This window comes from Elgaria multicarinata, chromosome 16 (genome assembly GCF_023053635.1).
Source record: "Elgaria multicarinata webbii isolate HBS135686 ecotype San Diego chromosome 16, rElgMul1.1.pri, whole genome shotgun sequence".
Classification (NCBI taxonomy): domain Eukaryota; kingdom Metazoa; phylum Chordata; class Lepidosauria; order Squamata; family Anguidae; genus Elgaria; species Elgaria multicarinata.
In genome coordinates, this window is record NC_086186.1 from 13,585,257 (window position 1) to 13,606,693 (window position 21,437).

General features: G+C 45.7%; 1 protein-coding gene across 1 annotated transcript in view; it reads right to left on the reverse strand.

Moving 5' to 3' along the window:
- Nucleotides 1–1,903: 1,903 nt before the first annotated feature.
- TNFAIP8L3 (TNF alpha induced protein 8 like 3) overlaps nt 1,904–21,437 on the reverse strand; it is a 49,826-nt gene continuing 30,292 nt past the window's right edge. The window contains exon 2 of the mRNA XM_063142292.1: nt 1,904–2,587. Within this exon, the coding sequence (XP_062998362.1) occupies nt 2,025–2,587 (563 nt within the window). The 3' untranslated portion in view covers nt 1,904–2,024. The remainder of the gene's footprint in view (nt 2,588–21,437) is intronic.

Below are 21,437 nucleotides of genomic sequence, written 5' to 3' on the forward strand. Positions count from 1 at the left end.
ATCCAAACCCAGGATTTTGGTTGGTCCCAGCCAAGCCAGGACTTGTAACGAATCCTGGCTTAGAAAGGTGCGGGAACCTGGTTCCCAGGTTTGGATATCACAGTAACGCTTCCTATTTCTGGTTAGTTTAGCTGCTTGTACCAGTGGGAGCAGTCAAGCAGGAGTGAATAGGCTTGGGTGTATGATAAGCCAGGATTTGCTAGAATCCTGGCTGACTGTTCTGTGCTTACATGGCGACAATAAACCATGATTGATTCCTGGTTTTCACTAATCTCCTTGTAACCGCACTGAAGGGGGAGAGCGTATGAGGCGAAGGCTTGTGCGTCCTCATTCACAAATCACTAAACCATGTGTTACATGTGAAATGGGCGAATAACTCTTTCGATTTCTCCAATTTGGCAAAGAAAAGCCTTTCTCTCCTCATGAATTACATTATCCAGTGACTGAACACTGAAACAAAATGGGAAGTCAGCCAACAGAGCCATCAAGGGCAAGTGGCTCATGAATAATCTCATCAATTGCAGGGAATTGCATTGTGGGAGATCCCCTTTTCTATTTTCCAGAATTTACTCTGAACCAACTGATAGGATCTGGGCTTAATCTAGGGCCGGGGTAGGCAACTTGGTGCCATCCATAGGTTTTGGACTACAGCTCCTGTCAGGCCAACCAGGATGGGTGAGGGTTAGGGATTATGGGAGCTGTGGTCCAAAACAGCCAGGCATCTGCTACTACTCCGTAAGGCCTCTTTGGAGTTTCTTACACTGCAGTCCTGACGTGGGAGTAAGATCCATGGGACTGAAAGCCGATAGCTTTCTGTGCCCTTATAAATGCACCCATCTTCTAATGTGTAGGCAGATTTCTTCCCAAGGTGCCTAGATCTGGGATGCTGTGTTAGAAAGATCTTAAAGATTTCAGGTGCTTGGGGTTGACGTTTTATGCGAGGAATTTTAGAATAGGGAAAGTTAGCTTCTAACGTGGCTGCTTTACTTTTGCTGCTCTTCTCCCCAGCTAGGCCTTTTCTGTTGCCTCTCATTCAGTATCTCATTACATTGAGGCTGCCAGATGTTTTGCTGGCTTCTATGGGGAGGTGCTGGTCCACAACCACCCTAGAAGGCCACACTGCTAAGACCTGATCTACACTGCTGGTCCTCTCACTGCTGTCGCCTACTTTCTTGTTCACCTGCCAGCTCCCTGAGCAAGCAAACGATGGCTGTGAGGAGGTGATGGGGAGGAAGGTCTCCAGAGCATCCTCCAACCTAGACCCATCCCTGCATCTCATGTTGCTCTTGGTATTTTATTAGATGAAAGTAGTTCCCCTACAGAGCTGTCTGGATCGTCCAGATGTCTTCCTCTGCTCTCCAAACAGAACTCTGCTTGCTTTGGCACTAACACCACTAACGGATAACAGCTTTGACAATTCTAAGGTGCTCACAACCTCTCTGTAACTCCCCCTTGAAGCGGCTTTGAGCCATTCTTCAACAACAGGATTGACAGAACTTTCTTATTCTCAGTGGAAAATGGAACACCTTCAAAGAAGCTGTTAGTTCCTTGGCCTATGGAATTCTTTTTTCAGTTTGGATCATGCGTACAACAGGAGGTTTTCAATTTGTTAAAGATGTCCAGAGCCCACTCTGGATCTTCACTTTATGGATCTGTTCCACGGTGCAAATGTGGGCATCTTTGTTTGCTTTGTGACATAGCTCTCCACTTTTAGCTCTGCAACGTCAAACCCTAACCACAACACAGCGATAATGAGTTTGTGGCACGAATGGCACGTTGTCATTTTAGCATCCCAAACTGCCCAGCCTTCTAAAACGCTCAGTGTAGTTGAGGGCCACGCGAGACTCGCTTCGGTTTTGCTTTTCATTACGAACTGAACGGCAAGTGATCTAGAATGATGGTGTTCCATTTGGGGGGGGGGGAGGGTATTATAAAGGAAGCTTACTCTCATATTTCTGTCCCAACTCTCTATTTGCATCTTTTAATTAAGTCTGTTGTTGTTGTTGTTTGAAAAAGGCAAAGTTTCAAAGGATTTTCTCATCAAGTAGTTTGTTGATCCCATCACAGATCTTTTTGAGGTGTGGCCGGCAGTCTCCACCGAAGCTATAGAGGGCAGTGAGGAACTCCAGATCCGCAAAATTGTTGAAGACGTGATTGATTCGTGCATGGGACCTGGCCGTCAGGTGCCGTTCTACTAGTTCGTGCACAAGGTCTTTGCACTCGTTCAGGAGTCCCGACAGAACGTTTTTATCGAACGTGTACTCCACCTCGTAAAAACTGACAATCGTCATGGCCGCTTGGTTCAGCTTCTTGCGGAATTTTTCGACTATCTCCAGCTCTTCCGAATTGAACTGATTGTTTCGGTAGAGGATCCCAATCTTGATGGCCACCTTGATCAAGTCCTTCATGATTTTGTGTGCTTCCTTCTTGTTTTTCAGGTGCTCGGTCGTCACTTTGTACAACTCGTCAAAGATTTCGCTGCTGGTGTCGTCGATGAGCATGTTAGCCATGGTCTTGGTGGCCATTTTGCTCAAGATCTTTTTCTGGGCTTGCAGCGCAAGACTCTTTGAGCTAAAATGATCAGGACCTAAGGGGAGTAGCGGGGTTGGGAGGTGGGAAAGAGATGGATAAAGGAGAACAGCAGAGGGGAAATGGAGGAGAGACAAGAGAGAGAAATAAATTGCAAATCATTCGCCGTGCCATTCCACGATTCAAAATGCTAGCATGAAAAGGTGTATTATACCGAGGCCCTTTCTACGCCTAAGGATTATCCTGGACGGATCATCCCTGCCTGCTCCCGGGATCCCCTGTGTGTCATTTGCATGCACAGGGATGATCCCGGGACGATCCCAGGAAAGAAGGCAGGTGTAGAAACGGTCCAAATTACCAAAAGAAAACACATTCCATTGAATATGGGGAAATTTCCTGGAGTTATAAAAACATGACCCATAGCAAAGATAACGCAGGACAGCAAGGAGACGTGCCTCGGCACAAGCCATTTTTCTATGCCTCTCCATTTATCCAATTCAGGCGTGATTATTTTACTGATAGCCTTGAAACATTTACTCCTTAAAAATATGCTGTGAAGGAAGAAGGGGGGGAACCCTAAAGAGGAGAGGATGCAGGTAGGAGGAAAGGGTTTACTGCTTGCATTCGATTGGAAAATGAGATTTATAATAAACTGTTAATAACAAAATCTTTTATAATTACCTATAAAACCCTTAATGGTTTGGGATCAAGATATTTGAAGAACTTCCTCCTCCTATATGAATCTGGCCACAGACGGCAATCAGGATCTGAATGCCTGCTCTTTGTCGTGCCATCTTCAGAGGTGGGGTTGGAAGGGATACAAGAGAAGGTCATTTTGGTAGCAGCACCCAGTTGGCTGAGCTCCCTCCTGAAAGAGGTTCAACTGCCTCCGCTCACTGGTGCCCTTTCAGATGCTCCGTCAAGCCCATTTGGCCCTGTGTTAGGATTTCATTCCTCCCTCTCCGGCATTTACTGCACTATACTGTTTCTGCTTCTGACGTTTTTATGCTGTTATCCTCTTCATTCATTCATTACATATCTATACCCCCAATAGCCAAATGTTACAACCCTTAAAGACAGTGCTTATACACCGCTCAGTTGTAAAGTGTGGCATTCAATCCAGAACCTTGAGATAGCTGGTTCAATCCAGAACCTTGAGATAGACTTGATCAATGAATGAATGATCAAGTCTAAGTCTATGGAGAGATCATTTCACGTAACCTAGCGGGCTCCTAGGGTCGGTACTCCCCATGGCAAATGTTTGAGAGAAAGAGAGGAGAATGCCAATATTTTTGGACCAACTTCTGCGGAAGCAACAGACACACCGCCAGGAGTTCACGTATGGCCAGAAATGAAGATGGATAAGGAAGAGGGAAAGTCTATACTGGCACTCGAAGCCATATGCCTTCCACCCCTTTCCTTCCATAAACAGCACACAAGCGTATGGAGGATTCAAAATGAAAGTAAAGCTTCTGTAGGCAGCGAGAATTGGTTAAGAAGAATCAGAACTGAACGGATGGCGGCCTACAGATAGTTTGCAATGTCCATGCTTGCAGAGGAGAGAAGCCTATTTTGGTCACTGGGCGTCACTGTTGCTTCAAACCTAAATGGCTGGCAGCTGTGTTTTAGGGGAAAATATCCCCAAAGCCACTAAGGGCGCAATCCTGCGCATGTTTAGAAAGAAAAAAGCCCTACAACACCCATGCTGAGAGCTCTATGACCTTTTCCTATATAAATATGCACAGGATTGCACACTAAAAGGCAACGCCTTTTATAGGGCCAACTAAAATGTTGCAAAGTAGTGAGCAAGCTTTTGAGTCCTCTCCAGCTGAAACACTTATAGCTAAGCACCCCCACCCTCCAAGGAGGAGAAAGGGGGAAAAGAAAGAAAAAAAAGATGCTGCTGAGTTTGGTTAAACAACAACAACACTAGCCTGCAGTTTGTAAGATGAAGTGGGGGAAGGATTACAAAAATTAATTTTAGAGGGGAGAACCTAAAATAATTGAAGTTATGGACTACTTAGTTCTAGTTTAATTTTCCTCCCTGCTGCATAAGGGACCTGGTGTTCCAAGGAATGCTAGAGGCATAAGCAGAGATGTTGCGAAGTAGCCATCCCTTGGCTTCCTCCACTAGCCTTTGGTAGAATCCAAAATTATGATTGATTTTTCACCCAACACAGGCTAACCTAGGGGCTGTCCTTACGTGGGGAAAGCCCCACGGTCGCTGTGGATCTGCGCCGTGTCGGTTAGATGCTGCAAGCGCGGCTTCAAAGCCACCGCGGGGCTTTCCAGCGATGCTGCGATATGAAAAAGTCAGGGATTTACACTTTTTCAAAGGGAGCGACGTCAACACAGGGCTTGTTCTGTGTAGCATCGCTCCACAGCCAATCCAGGGGGGCGGAGCCTGGTGGAAGGCGATCAGCGATTGGTCGCCTTCCACCAGGAAGAGGGCAGGGGCGGCTTCGGGACCTGGATGGCCACCCAGAAACCTCGCACGCTCTCCTTGGCGTTGGGATTACCCAGGAGAGGGAAAGCACGGGGTTGAGGAGGGTGCTGGCACTGTGAAGATAGACCCCCCGGTTAAGTCTCCATAATAACACCAACTGTGCTTCATCTTACAGACTGAAGACTAGGGCCTCATCTAAACGTACCTGGTCTAGAGTGACGGACGGTGTGAGATCTCGCGATATTTTTATCGCAAGATCTCCTCCTATTTACACACGGGGTGCGACAGCCTCAGAGGGAGAGGACGTCGCGCCCGCCATTTTGTTTTTGTTAAAGGAGAAGAGCACACAAACACTCTTGCGCAAAAGGTAAGTTTTTTTAAAAAAATTAAAATTAATTTCCCCATTCCCCCCACCCCACCCCAGGCTCCTCACGAGTCCCGAGGAACCGGGACAATCCGTGATGCCCACACACACGTTCCGCAGTCTCGGGATCATCCTGAAACCGTGGAAAAAGCAGGCTCAAAGGGGAGGGCGAGATCCCGGGGCAAGGATGCACAGGGACAATCTCGGGGATCGCCCCGGGATTTTGCCACGTCTAGCTATGGCCAAGGACTACTGATGTCTTCAAAGTGTGCCTTTAACAGGCTGAAATTCCCTCCCCCCTGCCAAACACACTCCCCATCACACGTTGTCCATAATTCCAAGAACCCCCCCCACCTCCCTACCTGCAATCACTCATAGAATGGAGGAGAAAAAGGCCAAAGGTGATTCATGTCACCTTTAATATGGCCGCCAGGATGCTGAGCTGGGTGGCCAGGGCCAAACGGATATCACTAGCCCTTTGTGGGTATCACTTTCAGGGCCAAACCAGCCGTGACGCCGTTCATGCACTTGGCAATGACCTCAATGATCGTGGGGCTTATTTTTGTTAAGAGCAAATAGGAAGCGGTTCAGAGCCCTTGGAGAGGGACGCGGGGAGAGTTTTCATCCTTTACCCTGGCTGTGGGCCCTGCTCCTGGATTGGGACCCTTCCCTCACCTGGTATTTGCACTTATTTATTTATTTATTTATTTATTTATTGCATTTCTATACTGCCCAATAGCCGAAGTTCTCTGGGCGGTTTACAAAATTAAGACAATTCAAGTATAAAACAACAGTATAAAACCGTAATACAAAATACAATATAAAAGCACAACCAAGATAAAAACAGCAGCAATGCAAAAATACAAATTTATTTATTACGTTTCTATCCTCCTTTTCCTCCAAGGAGCCTGAGGTGGAGTAATAACTCTCCTGTTCGCCATTTTATCCTCACAACAACCCTGTGAGGTAGGTTAAGCAGAGAATCAGTGACTTGTCCAAAGTCACCAGTGAGCTTCATGGCAGTGTGGCTATCTCCAATCTTGGAAGGTTTCTCCCCCCTGACTAACCTTGTCTAGGGAGCAGAGGATTGCTCTCTAAATTGGGCCTAAAGAGTGTCCTCTAGAAGATTTTTTTAAAAAAAAATTTAAGGTATATATGAGGTAAAAATCATTGCCTTTCATCACCAACTCTGTAGTTCAATCTATATTTGTGATCTTTTGCAACTGAGCTCCTTTACAAAATGACAAAGTTCACAAGCGACAGATGTAGGCAGTACCTCTGTTCCCTAACACAGCTGTAAAATTTTGCTTTGAGAATTCAAATAGACCAGTTTGAGTTTTGTGGTTTACTGCTTGTGAATTATGAAATAGTCCGGTATCTATTTGAATAGGCTTGAGGTATTTTGGGTGGTTGGTGGCTGGGTGGGTGTTAGAGAAGACGCAGCTATTGTTGAATTGCTTCATCTTCAGCACAATTTTGATCATCTAAACAAATTAGGGAAATTATTTGCAAGACAAAAAAACAACACAACTGTTAATAAATGGTGCGTCTCAAGTCTGAATGCAAAATAGCTTCATTTAGAGATGGGTCAGAGTCCCCCCCCCCCCCCCCGCCAAATTGTTCTAATCTTACAGCTTTATATTCCCAGCACAAGTTGGCAATGAAAATAGTGTTTGATTTGACAGAGGCTGCGGCCCTGCTGAAGAAAAGCATGCTGGGAGGAGATGATCAACACAGCTTCTCAGCCACTCAGGGGCAAATATTTATTTATTTACTTACAATATTTATATACCGCTCCATATCTAAAATAGATTCCGGAGCGGCGCACATAGGAATGAAACAGTAAAAAGAAAGAAGATTAAAAACAGCAGATTAGAATTGTTCGATTTAAAACAACGGACCAATAAAAACAGTGGCTGGTCAGTTGATGAAGCCTTCCTGGAAAAGGGTTGTTTTCAGGAGGCGCTGGAAGCAGTGTAGGGTTGGCACCTGCCTGAAATGCAGGGGCAGGGAGTTCCAAAGAGAAGGGGCCACCACACTAAAGGCTCTTCTCCTGGAGGACTCCAGTTGGGCCAAAGGTCCATGTGGAACCACCAGGAGCATGCCCTCCAATAACCTCAGTGATTGGGCAAGTTGGTAAGGGAGAAGGTGTTCCCTCAGGTATCCTGGTCCCAAATTGTTGGGCCGGGACTGTAAATTATGTCTACGGATCTCCACACTATACATTTTTGCCCCATCTCAAGCTACCACTGCCATTTTAGTTATTTTTCCTGTGTCTGGTTCCTGGGCCTTCCATGGAAAGATCAAATCATAGCCCTCACATGGACAGAAGTTAAGAATCAACATGGCTTCAGATCAGGGCTGATCAACTTGGAGCAGGGGGTTGGACTCGATGGCATTATAGGACCCTTCCAATTCTATTATTCTATGAACTTGTGGCCATCCAGATGTTGTTCTCATCATCCCTAACCAACATTGCCAATGGTGAGGAATCATGGGATTGCAATCCAACCACATCTGGAGGGCCACAAGCTGCTCACCACTGTCCTAGTTAAATCACTTAGGTTGCAATCCTATGATGTTTAGACAGAAAAAATGTCCTACAACTCCCAGCATTCCCCAGCCTGCCATGCTGGCTAGGGCATGCTGGGAGTTGTAGGTGTTTTTTCTGCCCAACATGCATAGGATTGCACCCTTGGAAGAAAAGTTCTACATGTCTTGGTGGGATCTGGCAAACAGACAAAAGAAATGGTTTGCTGGAGTAACAGTGCGGGCCAAATGCATCATCTCGCAATACTCAAAATCCAAAACCACCCCGAGCATTGACACTTGGGTTCGAGACCTCCTCACTCTGGCAGTCCATGAAAAGATATTCCGCATGAAATTGCCAAAAGTGGGGGAGTCAAACCATTTGGCAGAGCTTCCCTGAACGATATGTGGAATAAAAGTTCTGTGCCAACAACAACTGGAACATACCACATCACGCAAGCCAATAAACAACTACCTCATTTCTCTTTCCTGCTCTTCCTTTCCCCTTTTCTCTCCCGTGACTTCCACCTTCTCTGTGTCTCTCCTCCCCCTTTCTCCCTTTTCTATGAGAATTGAACCGAAAGAAGCAAAGTGCGCTGAGTGAAAACACAGAACTGCAAAATCGGGGAGTCGGGAAGAAGTTGGTTGGGTGGTACGGTGTGGCGTTACCCCACAATTGATTATCTTGCATATGTCTAGATTAGTACGTCTGGCAAGTATGGAACGTCAGAACTGAGTGGGTGTGGTTTCTGATGTAATAGATGGTGGGGAAAAGAGTATATAACATAAGGAGAGCATTGGGAATTTGTGAGGGGTGTGAGTTGGCGTGTGTGTGAAGAGAGTTGTTTAGTTGTAGAGTATTATTTATTTAAGAAGAGTTTGGATTCTAGAGACTTAAGATTGGTGTGAAGAGAGTGAGGTGGTTGGTGTGTGGAGAGTTCAGATCAGGCAGGACTGAAAGTATTATATTTTGATTTAAAGCTTTTAAACAACAATAAAATTATTATTTTGTTAGCTACCAAATTCCACGTGTGTCAGCTTGGCATTATTTACCTGCCTTACAGTTATTGAACACCCACCCCAGATTAGGAAAGGAAAGGAAAGGAACATCTCGTGCAAAGCACTTGAGTCATTGCTGACTCCTAGAGGGATGCCTGCTTTCGCCGACGTTTTCTTGGCAGACTTTATAGCGGGGTGGTTTGCCATTGCCTTCCCCAGTCGCGGTTACCTTTCCCCCAGCTAGCTGGTTACTCATTTTACCGACCTCAGAAGGATGGAAGGCTGAGTCGAACTGAGCCGGCTGCCTGAGAACCAGCTTCCGCTGGGATCGAACTCAGCCCGTGCGGAGAGCGTACCACTCTGTGCCACACAAGGCTCTCACCCCATATTATACCCACAGTATATTTAGAGCAGATCCTGTATAAAACCTGTTACCCTCATAGCAAAGGGAAAGGTTTTATTTAACCCTCCCTCAGGTTTTCAAGTGGTGGCGCTTGGCCTGAGAAGGATTTATGCAACGGGCCTAGTGTAATGGTCTAGTGATGACGCATACGGCTGTCCGGAGGATGGAGAGGTGGTCCTGCATAGGGATCCTAGGTGCTAATGCTCCCCCTGTCCCCACCCCAGGTGTGTGTGTGTGTGTAGGCACTCCTTACTCTAAGGCATCTGGTCTGGTATGGGCCGGTATCCGTCTTCTCCCTGCCGCCCCTCTATAAATCTGAAGGGAAGAGGCCATCTGCCTTCTGAGAGAGACTGGCAAAATGGACTGGATCAAACCAAAATTTTATGGAATTCCACATGCCCACTTCCCCCGCAGTTCCATTGAGCATCACCCACCAATTGAGACTGGAAGAAAATAAATACGCATTGTGAAGCTGCAGAATTTCAACATAGTTCCAGAGGATCCAGAGCAGATACGTGGTACATGCGGGGATTATGATTATGATTATGATTATTAATGTTTCTATACTTCCCCATAGCTGAAGTTCACAAACGGTTAAAATACTAAAAATGATATGCAAAATATAAAAACATAAAGTAAGACACTGTACACAAAGACAACATACATCTAAAAACAGCCACTGAGTTGTCAGACAAACTTAAAAGATGCCTGGGATCGATTAAAAACTCATGGCATGCTGTTAAAGGCCTGGGAAAAGAGAAAAGTCTTGACCTGGCACCAACAAGATAACAATGTTGGTGCCTGGTGAGCCTCAGTGGGGAGATCATTCCATAACTGGGGGGCCACCACTGAGAAGGCCCTCTCCCTCGTTGCCGTCTTACGAGCTTCCCTGAAAAGGGGAGAGGATGAGGGAAGTCCCATTGGGCTAGATTCCCCTTACACCACCCACTGAAAGCGCAATGTCATTAGCGCTTGCAGAATGCCCCAGTCGGAAACTACCCTGAATAACAACAACAACATGGCAGAAAAATCCTGCCTCTGATGTGATTCTTCAAGGGACAGGAACCCTGCCCCAAAGAGCCTCCAGTGGAACTGCCCCTTCGTTATTCACACGGCAGAGCCCGCGTTGCTGCTGGAACAAGATTCAGAAAGCTTGTTTATTTGTGGCATAGGGAGGGGGCGGCACCGACCACACAAAGAGCTGCCTAGCAACCTGGGCGCCTTCTCCTTCCCTGGCCGTGAGTCGAACCAGTAGGAGAGAAATGAGCTTGTCACAGAACAGCTACCCCTGTGCCACTCTGCTAAGGATTCTCCCCAGTTTTCGTTCGACGTTGGAGGTTTCAGGCTCTTGTCTGCAAGAGGAACATTGTGGCCGTGCTGGAGAAAATGAAGCGGTTGATCATGTGAGGGCGTAGTGGGTCAATGGCGGCCTTCCTTGGGCCAGATTAAGTGGGCGGGCTGCAAGCTGCCAACCCCAGCCTCCAATGAGAAGCTCCCCTGTCCCAAAGGAATGGTTTCTAGTAGGGCTGTGCACGGCCGCCCCGTTTCGTTTCAGAGCGCGTTTTGGACCTTCTGAAACAGGCCTGTTTAATTTCGGGTCATTTCGGGGGACCCCCTGTTTCGTTTCGGATCTGAATCCGAAGAAAAATTTGGACCTCCAAAACGCTATTCAGACGCCATTTTTCCCCATTGTCATGCATTGTCTGAAAAATCACCTATAACTTTTTTTATTTTTAATGATAGAACAATGAAATTTGGTGAGCTTACAGATACTTTGGAGATGCTTATGCATGTCCAGTTTTAGACAGATCTGTACATCGGTTTTCTTGCAGTGAATTTTTAAAATGCGAGTTCCAGTCATTTCGAAGTGCTATAACTTCCTCATTTTTCAAGAAAAACACATATAACTTTGCATTGTGATAGAACCTAAGCAGGGCTTGATGCATGGCAATTTTAAAGCATATCTGCACATCCGCTGATTTTTAGGATTATTTTTAAGATTTTACCCTCAAACCATCCCCCCATTTACAAAAATGCATTTAACTCCATCACTTTTAAAGGTAAAGACACATATCTTGGCAACTTGATAGATTCTAAATATATCTTTAGGCATGGCAATTTTGAAGCACATAGGTCCATCTGCTGATTTTTAGTGATTTTTAAGGTTTTTAGGCAAGTTCAGAAAGCTCCGTGTGTATTGGCAGCCGTGATTGACAAGTTCTTACCTAAATTGGCAGGAGGAAGTACAGGCTGTCCTTAGTATTGCCTGTGTACTAAGGACAGCCTGTACTTCCTCCTGCCAATTTAGGTAAGAACTTGTCAATTACGGCTTCCAATACACACAGAGCTTTCTTAATTTGCCTAAAAACCTTAAAAATCACTAAAAATCAGTGGATGGACCTATGTGCTTCAAAATTGCCATGCATCAAGCCCTTCTGAAGACCTACTATGGTGCTAATTTTCAGGTCTGTATCTGTAATTTCATTTCTTTTGGGGGTGGGGGAAGTACCTCTCAAGATACTAGCCCTCAATGAGGTTTGAGTTGTAGAAATTCACTAAAAATCTGGGGATTAACCAATATGTTTCAAACTTGGTGTGCCTAAGACCCTATTTAGAGGCTAGCATGGTGCCTAGTTATATGTCTTTACCTTTAAAAATGACAGAGATCAATACATTTTTGTAAAGGGGGAATGGCAAAACTTTTTTAAAAATTCCTAAAAATCAGCAGATGAAGCCATGTGCTTCAAAATTGCCATGCCTAAGGATATATTTTGAGTCTATCAAGTTGCCAAGTCACATGTCTTTACCTTTAAAAGTGACGGAGATAAATGCATTTTTGTAAATGGGGGGATAGTTTGAGGGTAAAATCATAAAAATAATCCTAAAAATCAGTGGATGTGCAGATGTGCTTTAAAATTGCCATGCATCAAGCCCTGCTTAGGTTCTATCATGACACAAAGTTATATGTGTGTTTCTTGAAAAATGAGGAAGTTATAGCACTTTGAAATGACTGGAACTCACATTTTAAAAAATTCATTGCAAGAAAACCAACACACAGATCTGTCTAAAATTGGACACACTTAAGCATCTCTAAGGTATCTGTAAGCTCACCAAATTTCATTGTTCTATCATTAAAAATAAAAAAGTTATGGGTGTTTCTTTAGGCCAATGTAATCCTATGGCAAAACAAAACACGGTTTGAGCTAAAATGGCGTCCAAAGCTTCGAATACTTCCGAAACATTTCAGATCGATCCAAACTGCTTCGGATCATTTCGGACCTCGGCTGAACCGTTTTGGATCCATTTCGGAATGGTCCGAAACACCCCTATTCGTTTCGGATTCAGGGTTCGGATCTCGGTGCACAGCCCTAGTTTCCAGGCAGCTTCCGCCCATGGGAAGGGACCTCAAAAGCAATGACACACTTTTGAAGCTTCTAAGAAAAAAAATGGAACAGATCAGAAGAGAAATTCAGAAAACTAAAGATATCATAATGGCAGGTCAGGAAGCCCAAGGCTTCATAGATAGATTTGCTGAGTTTAATGAACAGTTGAAGGAAGAGTTTTCCTTCTTAAAGAACATCATATATTTGTTAAAGATGCCTTCTTTGCAGCCAGAATGCCATTAATTTAACAGCATTTAAATTCCAAAAGGACCTAAGGGATTATGAAAAAGGGAAAGTGTACAACTGGAAAAGTAATGCTCCCAGAACCTGCAAGTCAATGTCCTTCAGCTATAGGCTGTAAACAAATAATAAAACTGTTCATAATAGCAGTTGGTTCTCAGGGTTGGGAGATCTTCTCTAGTTCGGAAGGAATGGTAGAACTCAATTCCGTGCTCCCCTGGGGCTTCCAGGAGCACGATTATGCATTAATACAAGGAGTGCACTGCTTGGACACCTTATTTTAAAGCGAAAATGGTGTGTGGGTTTGGGTTTTTGTGTGTGTGCCATTGAAGGCAGATCTTGCGGGTTCTGGGGACATTGCTTTTCAAGTTGTACACTTTCGCTTCTTCATAATCCGTTAGGTCCTCCTAGAATTTATACAAAAATCAGTGGCAATTTAGCAGCAGCAATTTCGGGATGGTGGTGATGGGTTTCCACAGGTGGGGAATTGTCCCTAGACTCTTTGAAGTGACCTACCTGGAGCGTGTTCAGAAGAGGGCAACCAGGATGATCAGGGGTCTAGAAACAAAGCCCTATGAAGAGAGACTGAAAGAACTGGGCATGTTTAGCCTGGAGAAGAGAAGATTGAGGGGAGACGTGATAGCACCCTTCCAATACTTAAAAGGTTGTCACACAGAGGAGGGCCAGGATCTCTTCTCGATCCTCCCAGAGTGCAGGACACGGAATAACGGGCTCAAGTTAAAGGAAGCCAGATTCCGGCTGGACATCAAGAAAAACTTCCTGACTGTTAGAGCAGTGCAACGGTGGAATCAGTTACCTAGGGAGGTTGTGGGCTCTCCCACACTAGAGGCATTCAAGAGGCAGCTGGACAACCATCTGTCAGGGATGCTTTAGGGTGGATTCCTGCATTGAGCAGGGGGTTGGACTCGATGGCCTTGTAGGCCCCTTCCAACTCTGCTATTCTATGATTCTATGACCTTTGCTCTAGTGATTGTAACATGCACCCTTACTTACAGATCGCACAGAGATACCAAGCACAAGAAAACGGCATTCTTGTCTGTCGTAAGTATGACACGCATCAAAGACATACTTCCCTGAGCGTTCCAAAGGCAGCATGGCAGAATTTCCTTTCCTTTTGGATGAGAGATCGTCAGAGACATGCGGTGCCTTTTGTACTATCTGTTTATTTACAATGACATAAACCGAGCACGGTGGAGATGGCCAGCTCCCAGACAGACGGCAATCGCCTGAAAAGCGGCATCAGTCCCTCAAAGCAAACAGCATGCCTTTGGAAACCACAATGCCACGGCTCCTTGTCACGAACCATTTACGAAAGATTAGACCTGCATCTCAAGGTCGGGAGCTCTTTTCATAGAATCATAGAATAGTAGAGTTGGAAGAGGCTGTAAGACCATCAAATCCAACCCCCGGCTCAATGCAGGAATCCACCTTAAAGCATCCCTGACAGATGGTTGTCCAGCTGCCTCTTGAAGGCCTCTAGTGTGGGAGAGCCCACGATCTCACTAGGTCATTGGTTACATTGTCGTACTGCTCTAACCGTCAGGAAGTTTTTCCTGGTGTCCAGCCAGAATCTGGCTTCCTGTAACTTGAGCCCATTCTTCCATGTGTCCTGCACTCTGGGATGATCGAGAAGAGATCCTGGCCCTCTGTGTGACAACCTTTCAAGTACTTGAAGCGTGCTATCATGTCTTCCCTCAGTCTTCTCTTCTCCAGGCTAAACATGCCCAATTCTTTCAGTCTCTCCTTACAGGGCTTTGTTTCAAAACCCCTGATTATCCTCGTTGCCCTGCTCTGAACCCCCTCCAGCTTGTCTGCATCCTTTCCAACTACATGCCCAGCCAAACACACACATCTCAGATGCCTTCTTTGCAGCTAGAATGCCATTAATTTAACAACATTTAACAACATATGCGAAGTTTGTTTGCTTTTTAATGGACCCCAGAATTGTTGTTGTTTAAATGGATACTGTTGTTTTTATATATTTTAATGGTTTTAAATTTTGTATACTTTTTTTAATGTTCACCATTTTTAACTTTTGTAAACTGCCCAGAGAGGTTCAGCTAAATGTAATAAATAAATAAATAAATAAATAAATAAATAAATAAATAAATGAAACATCCCCATCTATTGGCTAAGCAGAAGCTTTATACCATATTGTAAAAATGTAAAGATATGGAAAGTATTTCCCCTCTCTCTTGTCCTCACCATCATAGATAATCATAGAATAAGTAGAGTTGGAAGGGGCCTATAAAGCCATGGAGTCCAACCCCCTTCTCAATGCAGGACTGCATGTATAGAATCATAGAATCTGTGTTGTCAATGGCGCATCTTGGCCTGCACCTTCACCAATGGAGGTGACCTGAGGCTAGCCCATCAGATGCAGGGGTGCATGGGTTTTGTTCAATCCATTCCACCTGTGTTTTGTGGATTTTCAGGCATGGTTTGTTCCATCATCTGCTCATTGACAGAATCAGAATTTTTTTTTTTAAGGTTGTAGGAGAATTTTGTTCTATTTGCGCGAATGGAAGTGCGAATTTGCACCACTCTCCCTCCCCAAAGTAAAAAACAACACAAAAGCCTGGCCTGCAACTGTGCAGAATCCACGCAGCTCAGAAAAAGCGGGCCCACTGTGGAAATCCACAGATCAGATTCACAGACATGTGAACTCATTTGAATCCACATGATATTTTCAGGATCATTACTGATGCAGGCACTCGTGTGCTTGTGCAATTATAGAAGGGACACAACTGATGCAGAATATTCTTAAAATGTTCTTAAAATGGAATCCTTTAAAAAAATTTTTCCACCCAACACCCCCACCCCCCAGATTACAAATGCAAACTACCAGTGCATCTGCGAGATTCTCAAAATATTTTGCCTCCAGATGGCAGGATGAAACGTACACATTGTTGTAGGTTTCAGGTGGGTGGGATGCTCAACTACATTATTTGCATGCAAACATGCTTTGATTCAATACAGACACCGCACCGATGTACAAATGCGATGCACAAAGCAGATCCAGCTCTCTGTTCCTAGATATGACGAAAATAAGACTTGAACCATTGTAATGTGAAGTATTTGACCCTATTAGCAGCAACTGTTAGGGGAGATGGTTTCTGGAATTATTTTGGGACACAAGCGTCATGTTATTTGGGGAGAAAGATTTTCTTGGTTTGGCGGACATCAGTTGCTTCGTTGGACAGTAAGACATGATAGCACTCTTCAAATACTGAAAAAGTTGTCACACAGAGGAGGGCCAGGATCTCTTCTCGATCCTCCCAGAGTGCAGGACATGGAATAACGGGCTCAAGTTACAGGAAGCCAGATTCCGGCTGGACATCAGGAAAAACTTCCTGACTGTTAGAGCAGCATGACAATGGAACCAATGACCTAGGGAGGTTGTGGGCTCTCCCACACTAGAGGCATTGAAGAGGCAGCTGGACAACCATCTGTCAGGGATGCTTTAGGGTGGATTCCTGCATTGAGCAGGGGATTGGACTCGATGAACTTATAGGCCCCTTCCAACTCTACTATTCTATGATTCTATGATAACGCCCCCATATACCTCCTTGTCCATTCGTCCGATAACCAAACGACAAAACATCCAAACTTCCATGGCTTCGCAGACGTAAACTGGATGATAACCGATTTCATGGCCCAGCTAATATGGAACTGAAGTGGTATGGAAGCCACCAAATCCCCTTCCACATGGATGAGATTTTAGCGGCTTCCGTTCAACAAGATATGACCACCAATTGGGAAAGCTTTAAAAAAGGGGGTTATTCAATTTCCTGGAGGATATCAGACTATCAATGCCTACTAGTCCTGATGGTGATATGCTGGAGAACATGGGTGGGTGGATGCTGTTGCACTTGTGTCTTGTTCGTGGGTTCCTGGGTCAACAGTTGGTTAGTCACTGTGTGAACAGAATGTTGGACTAGATGGACTGTTGATTCAGCTTGGCTCTTCTTGTGTTATGATTAGCAATATGTGTCCGTAGCCTATGAATATTTGCATCACATGGGTTTGTTCTGACCATGTCACCATCTCCCACACCAAGGCCACCAAAATGGGGAATGGCAAAACTATCAATGAGTCCCAACAATGATTGAGGTTTCCATAGACCAGGGGTGACCAGGAGGTAGGTCAAGATGTACCGGTAGATTTCTTACTGATTTGCAGCGGATTAGCAAGGGTTTCTGATTCCTAATAGCTTAATAATAGCAGGTCAAATGGAGAGTTAAAGTCAAAATCAATCTCTGATGTTCTGCTAGTTATTTTTCTCTTAGCCTCAGAGTTCTTTGCCTATAAAACCTGAGTATTAACTAGTTGTCTTTGACCAGGTTTAGAGCAGGGGTGTGTGTGCAACCTGCAGCCTACGGATCTTACATGGCCCATTGGGTGCCCCAATCTGGCTTGCTGAGACATGGGTTCCTCCAGGGAGTGGAGCTTAGCTCCAAGTCCTGCCTGTAGAGTGGTTATCTCTTTAGAAAGTCTAAAATGGGCTGGGGAACGGGATAAAGGTGTCAGTGGGCCACCAATGTCATCAGGCCTACAGAAGGCCTTTCATGGGCAATCTGGCCTTCCACCATTATTTCATTCTGTATTATAGTTTTGTGTTAAAATTCCTCGCCCACTAACTGGAGATTCCAGGCAGTGAACTTTCTCCAGGCAAAGCATGTACTCTACCACTGAGCTACAGCCCAGCCTTCCACCCCCAGCTACACCCCCTCCTGTTAATAAATAATCTTTAATAAAGGATTAATAAAAGATCACAACTCTAAATTTCAAATACTTGCTGTTTTGAGTATGCAGTCCTTTGCATCACAAAAGTTGTAGCTGCAAAGGAGACTTGGACATAATGCTTACTCTATAGCCACAGTTAGGTATTTACAGAGAACGCATAAGATAAACAGATGAAATGAGCCATGCTTTCCCATCCTGGCCCCTTTTTGCTGGAAATATGCAATTATTGTCCTGGTGACAATTGGCTATTACTGCCTAGCCTGTTGGTCGACCGAAACGATCCATCCTTGGCTTAAAATAACCTCTTTTAATAGGCTGAATCCTGCACTCTGTAAAAATATTTAGATACTTTTAACACTGCTGCAGCTTGGATGTTGATTTTGAGCGTAAGCAAATGTCGGGAAGAAATACGGCCTTAAAAAAAGAGCAGCACACCCTCATTCTAGCTAGAGTAAATAGTACTTTAAGAAAGGCCGCCTACCAAGGAAGAAGGTGGAGCAATGATTTGGAATAGACTGAGCACACCATCCGTGAGAGTGGGCCTGTTCAGACGACACACTAAACCATGGTTAGGCCGTTAGCCCTTTTGCAGCAAATGGTTAGTGAGCGTGTTTAAGCTGTAGTTATGAAGCTACCATGGTAAGGAATGGTTCACACAACACGCTAAGCCAGAATGTTTAGCTCAAAATGCTTAACCACCATGGCTTAGCATGTCATCTGAACAGGGTCAGCATGGGCAAAATGGGAGCTTAGTGTGGTGCACTCAGCTAGAGCGCTACCCACTAAACCTGGGTTCAAATGCCTGCTCAGCTATGAAACTCAATAGGTAATCTAGGGCCTGTCGCTTGTTCTCAGTCAGACTCAGCCTCCTCCAGCCTTCCAGATGTCCTGGGAATCATGGGAGTTGCAGTCCAACACAGCTCGAGAGCACCAGACGACAGAAGTACATCCCAAGATTGCGGAGTTTCAAAAGGGCAGGGGGACACACGCACCATGTACAGCAAGGGTGTGGAACTCTTTTAGCTCAAGAGCTGAATTCAATGCTAGAGAAGCCCTCGGGGGTTGTATTTCAGTGGTGGGCGGGATTCGAGGCAAAAGGGGGCGTGGCCAACAACCAGCATACTTTAGCCTAATGCTCTTACTACCAGCAACAAAACCTTAGGAGGGCCATGACAACCTTTTAGAATGAGACCCCCACCCTGGGAAACCATGAAATGATCAGTGGCTGATTGATTTTGTTGGCACTTCCTTCTGAGTAGGAACTGAAGCTATAAGTAATGGCCCCTAACCCTGCTCACCAGCATGCTAGAGGATCATTCACACAGAGACGATGCGCTCCTGATATTTTGTTTGACTTCTGTTCCCTACTTAACAAGGAACTTGTGGATTTCATTTAAGCCTGGAGACAGGTCTAGGTATCTGCTGGATTTTGTATTTTTCAAAAAACGGTGTTCCTTTGTGTTAGGAGTCCTTGGGGGATTCCACACGTCGTACTGAGGGTGCTTCCATGCGCCCCCAGTGCGGCCCCAACGCGATGGTGTAGCTTGCCTGGAGAAGAGACGAGGAAGAGGCGTCCTTGCCGCCGCCACCCACTTACCTCCTCGCCAGCCGGTTCGGAGAGCTCGGCCGAAGAAGGCGGGGCGGAGAGCTTCTTCCGCTCTCCACCCTGCCTTCTTCCACCGAGCTCTCCGTCCCAGCCGGCGAGGAGGTAGGTGGGTGGCGGCGGCAAGGATGCCTCTTCCTCATCTCTTCTCCAGGCAAGCTACACCATCGCTTTGGGGCCGCACTGGGGGCGCATGGAAGCGGCCTCAGTACGACATGTGGAATCCCCCCTAGGCACAATCCCTGTGTAGTGCCTAGCGGAGCCTATATCAATCAACAGGGAAAGCCAACTATGCGTGTTTACTTAGAAGTAACACCCATTCAGTTCAATGGAGTTTGCTCCCAGAGTTTCGGCCTGCTATCTCTACCTACACTCTATCTTAAGACCATGCTTAAAGGCAAGCTGAGTGGTTTCAACAGCAAGCCAGCTTTCTTTCTTCTCTCCTGTCTGCTCCCACATCCAGCCTGATGAAGGATTATGGAGAACTCAAAAGCTTACTGAGATTTTGGTCAGTCTGAATGAAGGGTATTGCGTGGTTTGTGGATGTTAGTTCCCCCACCCCTTTATGGACCGACATGGCTTCCTTTGCTTTTTGCTCAACAGCGTCACTCCGGACATACCTGTCGTTCCGTTTCTGTTCTTCCGAAAACTCAAATCTAAACCATCTCAAGTGCTCACTGGCAGGAATGGATGGAGCTCTCTGCCCAAACAGATGTGTCCTTAAAGGTCTTTTGCCTTTTAAGGCATGGAAACTTTTTTTTTTTTTAAAGAAATCGGCCTTATAATGACACCGGCATTTGTCAGTTCAAATGCAAACCCCAGAACGAATCTTTAGACACACTTAATGTGTTGGATAGCGGTGTATTTCTCAGAGGCTTGGAAAATTAATGAGGATTACCAAAAGTACTTTCTGGGGTCCTCTCCCCCCACTATATTCACCCCCACTATATACACCATCTCATTTAGATAAAAATTCAACCAACTAATAATTCACTGGACAACCGTGTTTTCTAAGACTTCATAAGTTGTAAAACTGCCCCTTTTATGGGTAGAAGCTCCCTACATTCAACGGAGGCCTAACAAGCAGGTCGTGTTTCTCCCATCACTGCATCACCCCTGGCTCACCTGTTGACCTCTACCTGTCCATAAGGAGAAGGCAAGTCTAACAGGAAGCCATGTGCTGGATGTGTTCTGTTGGGGTGCGCACTAGTAGAGCGGTAAGCAGACCTCAGGCTTGTGGAATCTTCGTGGCTCAGGAGCATCATCACACGTCCAGAACAGTGTGCCCTCAAGATGTGTCGGACTACAACTCCAAGCATCCCCAGCCAGCTGGGAATTGCAATCCAAGGCATCTGGAGGGGAAAGGCTGCTTCATGGCGTGCATCATTTTACGAACCTGCCATACGCTCGCTCCACACACACCGGGGTTTGGAAAGCGAACGTGCTTCGACGTGAAATTGAATCAAGAGGTTTTGTCACCGGCTGCTTTTTTGCAAGTGCAAAGCATGCTAGGAAATCCATTCTGGCTGTCTGCAATGCTCATGGTCCCCCCAGCCACCTTAACCAGCTGTTCTATACTATTTAGAGAGCGACTTTGCAAAGGAGCAGGAGGCTACATTTTCTTTCGGCCCAGGCCGCTGGAACAAAGCGACCGTGGCGTGACGGGCAGCTGATGGGAAGGAGGTGGCCCAGCGCGGCTTCCAAAACAAACTTTGAAAAGGAGCAGACAGTGAGACAAGGGAGGGGATCAACGCTGGCAAAGCTGAGCGTTGGTTTTCCATCCCGGCAGCCAGAGGGACTCGGCCTCTCCGTGAAAAAAGAAGGAAAAAGGAAACCCGAATCTTCTCGCACGAGGGTCGCATTGGGATGGATCAGCTTCAAAGGCAACCGGCTGAATGGGGATGAAGAAAAACAGTAAGCAAAGCCGGTCCCTTGAGCTTGGCAGGGGGAGAAGGCCAAAGAGGGCTGGAAGAACTGGGTTTTTAAAAGATCTTCCCCTTTGAAGCTCCCAGGGAAACGCCACCCAGTCTGTTTGCAGCAAAAAACCACCCGAAAGCAAACCCTGCAACTCAAACGAATAAATAAAACAGGGCCGGACGGACAAACAAACGCCTCCTCCTTCGGTTGTGAGTGTGCCCTCTTCACCTCCCCTGTTCAATGTTTCGAGTGTTACT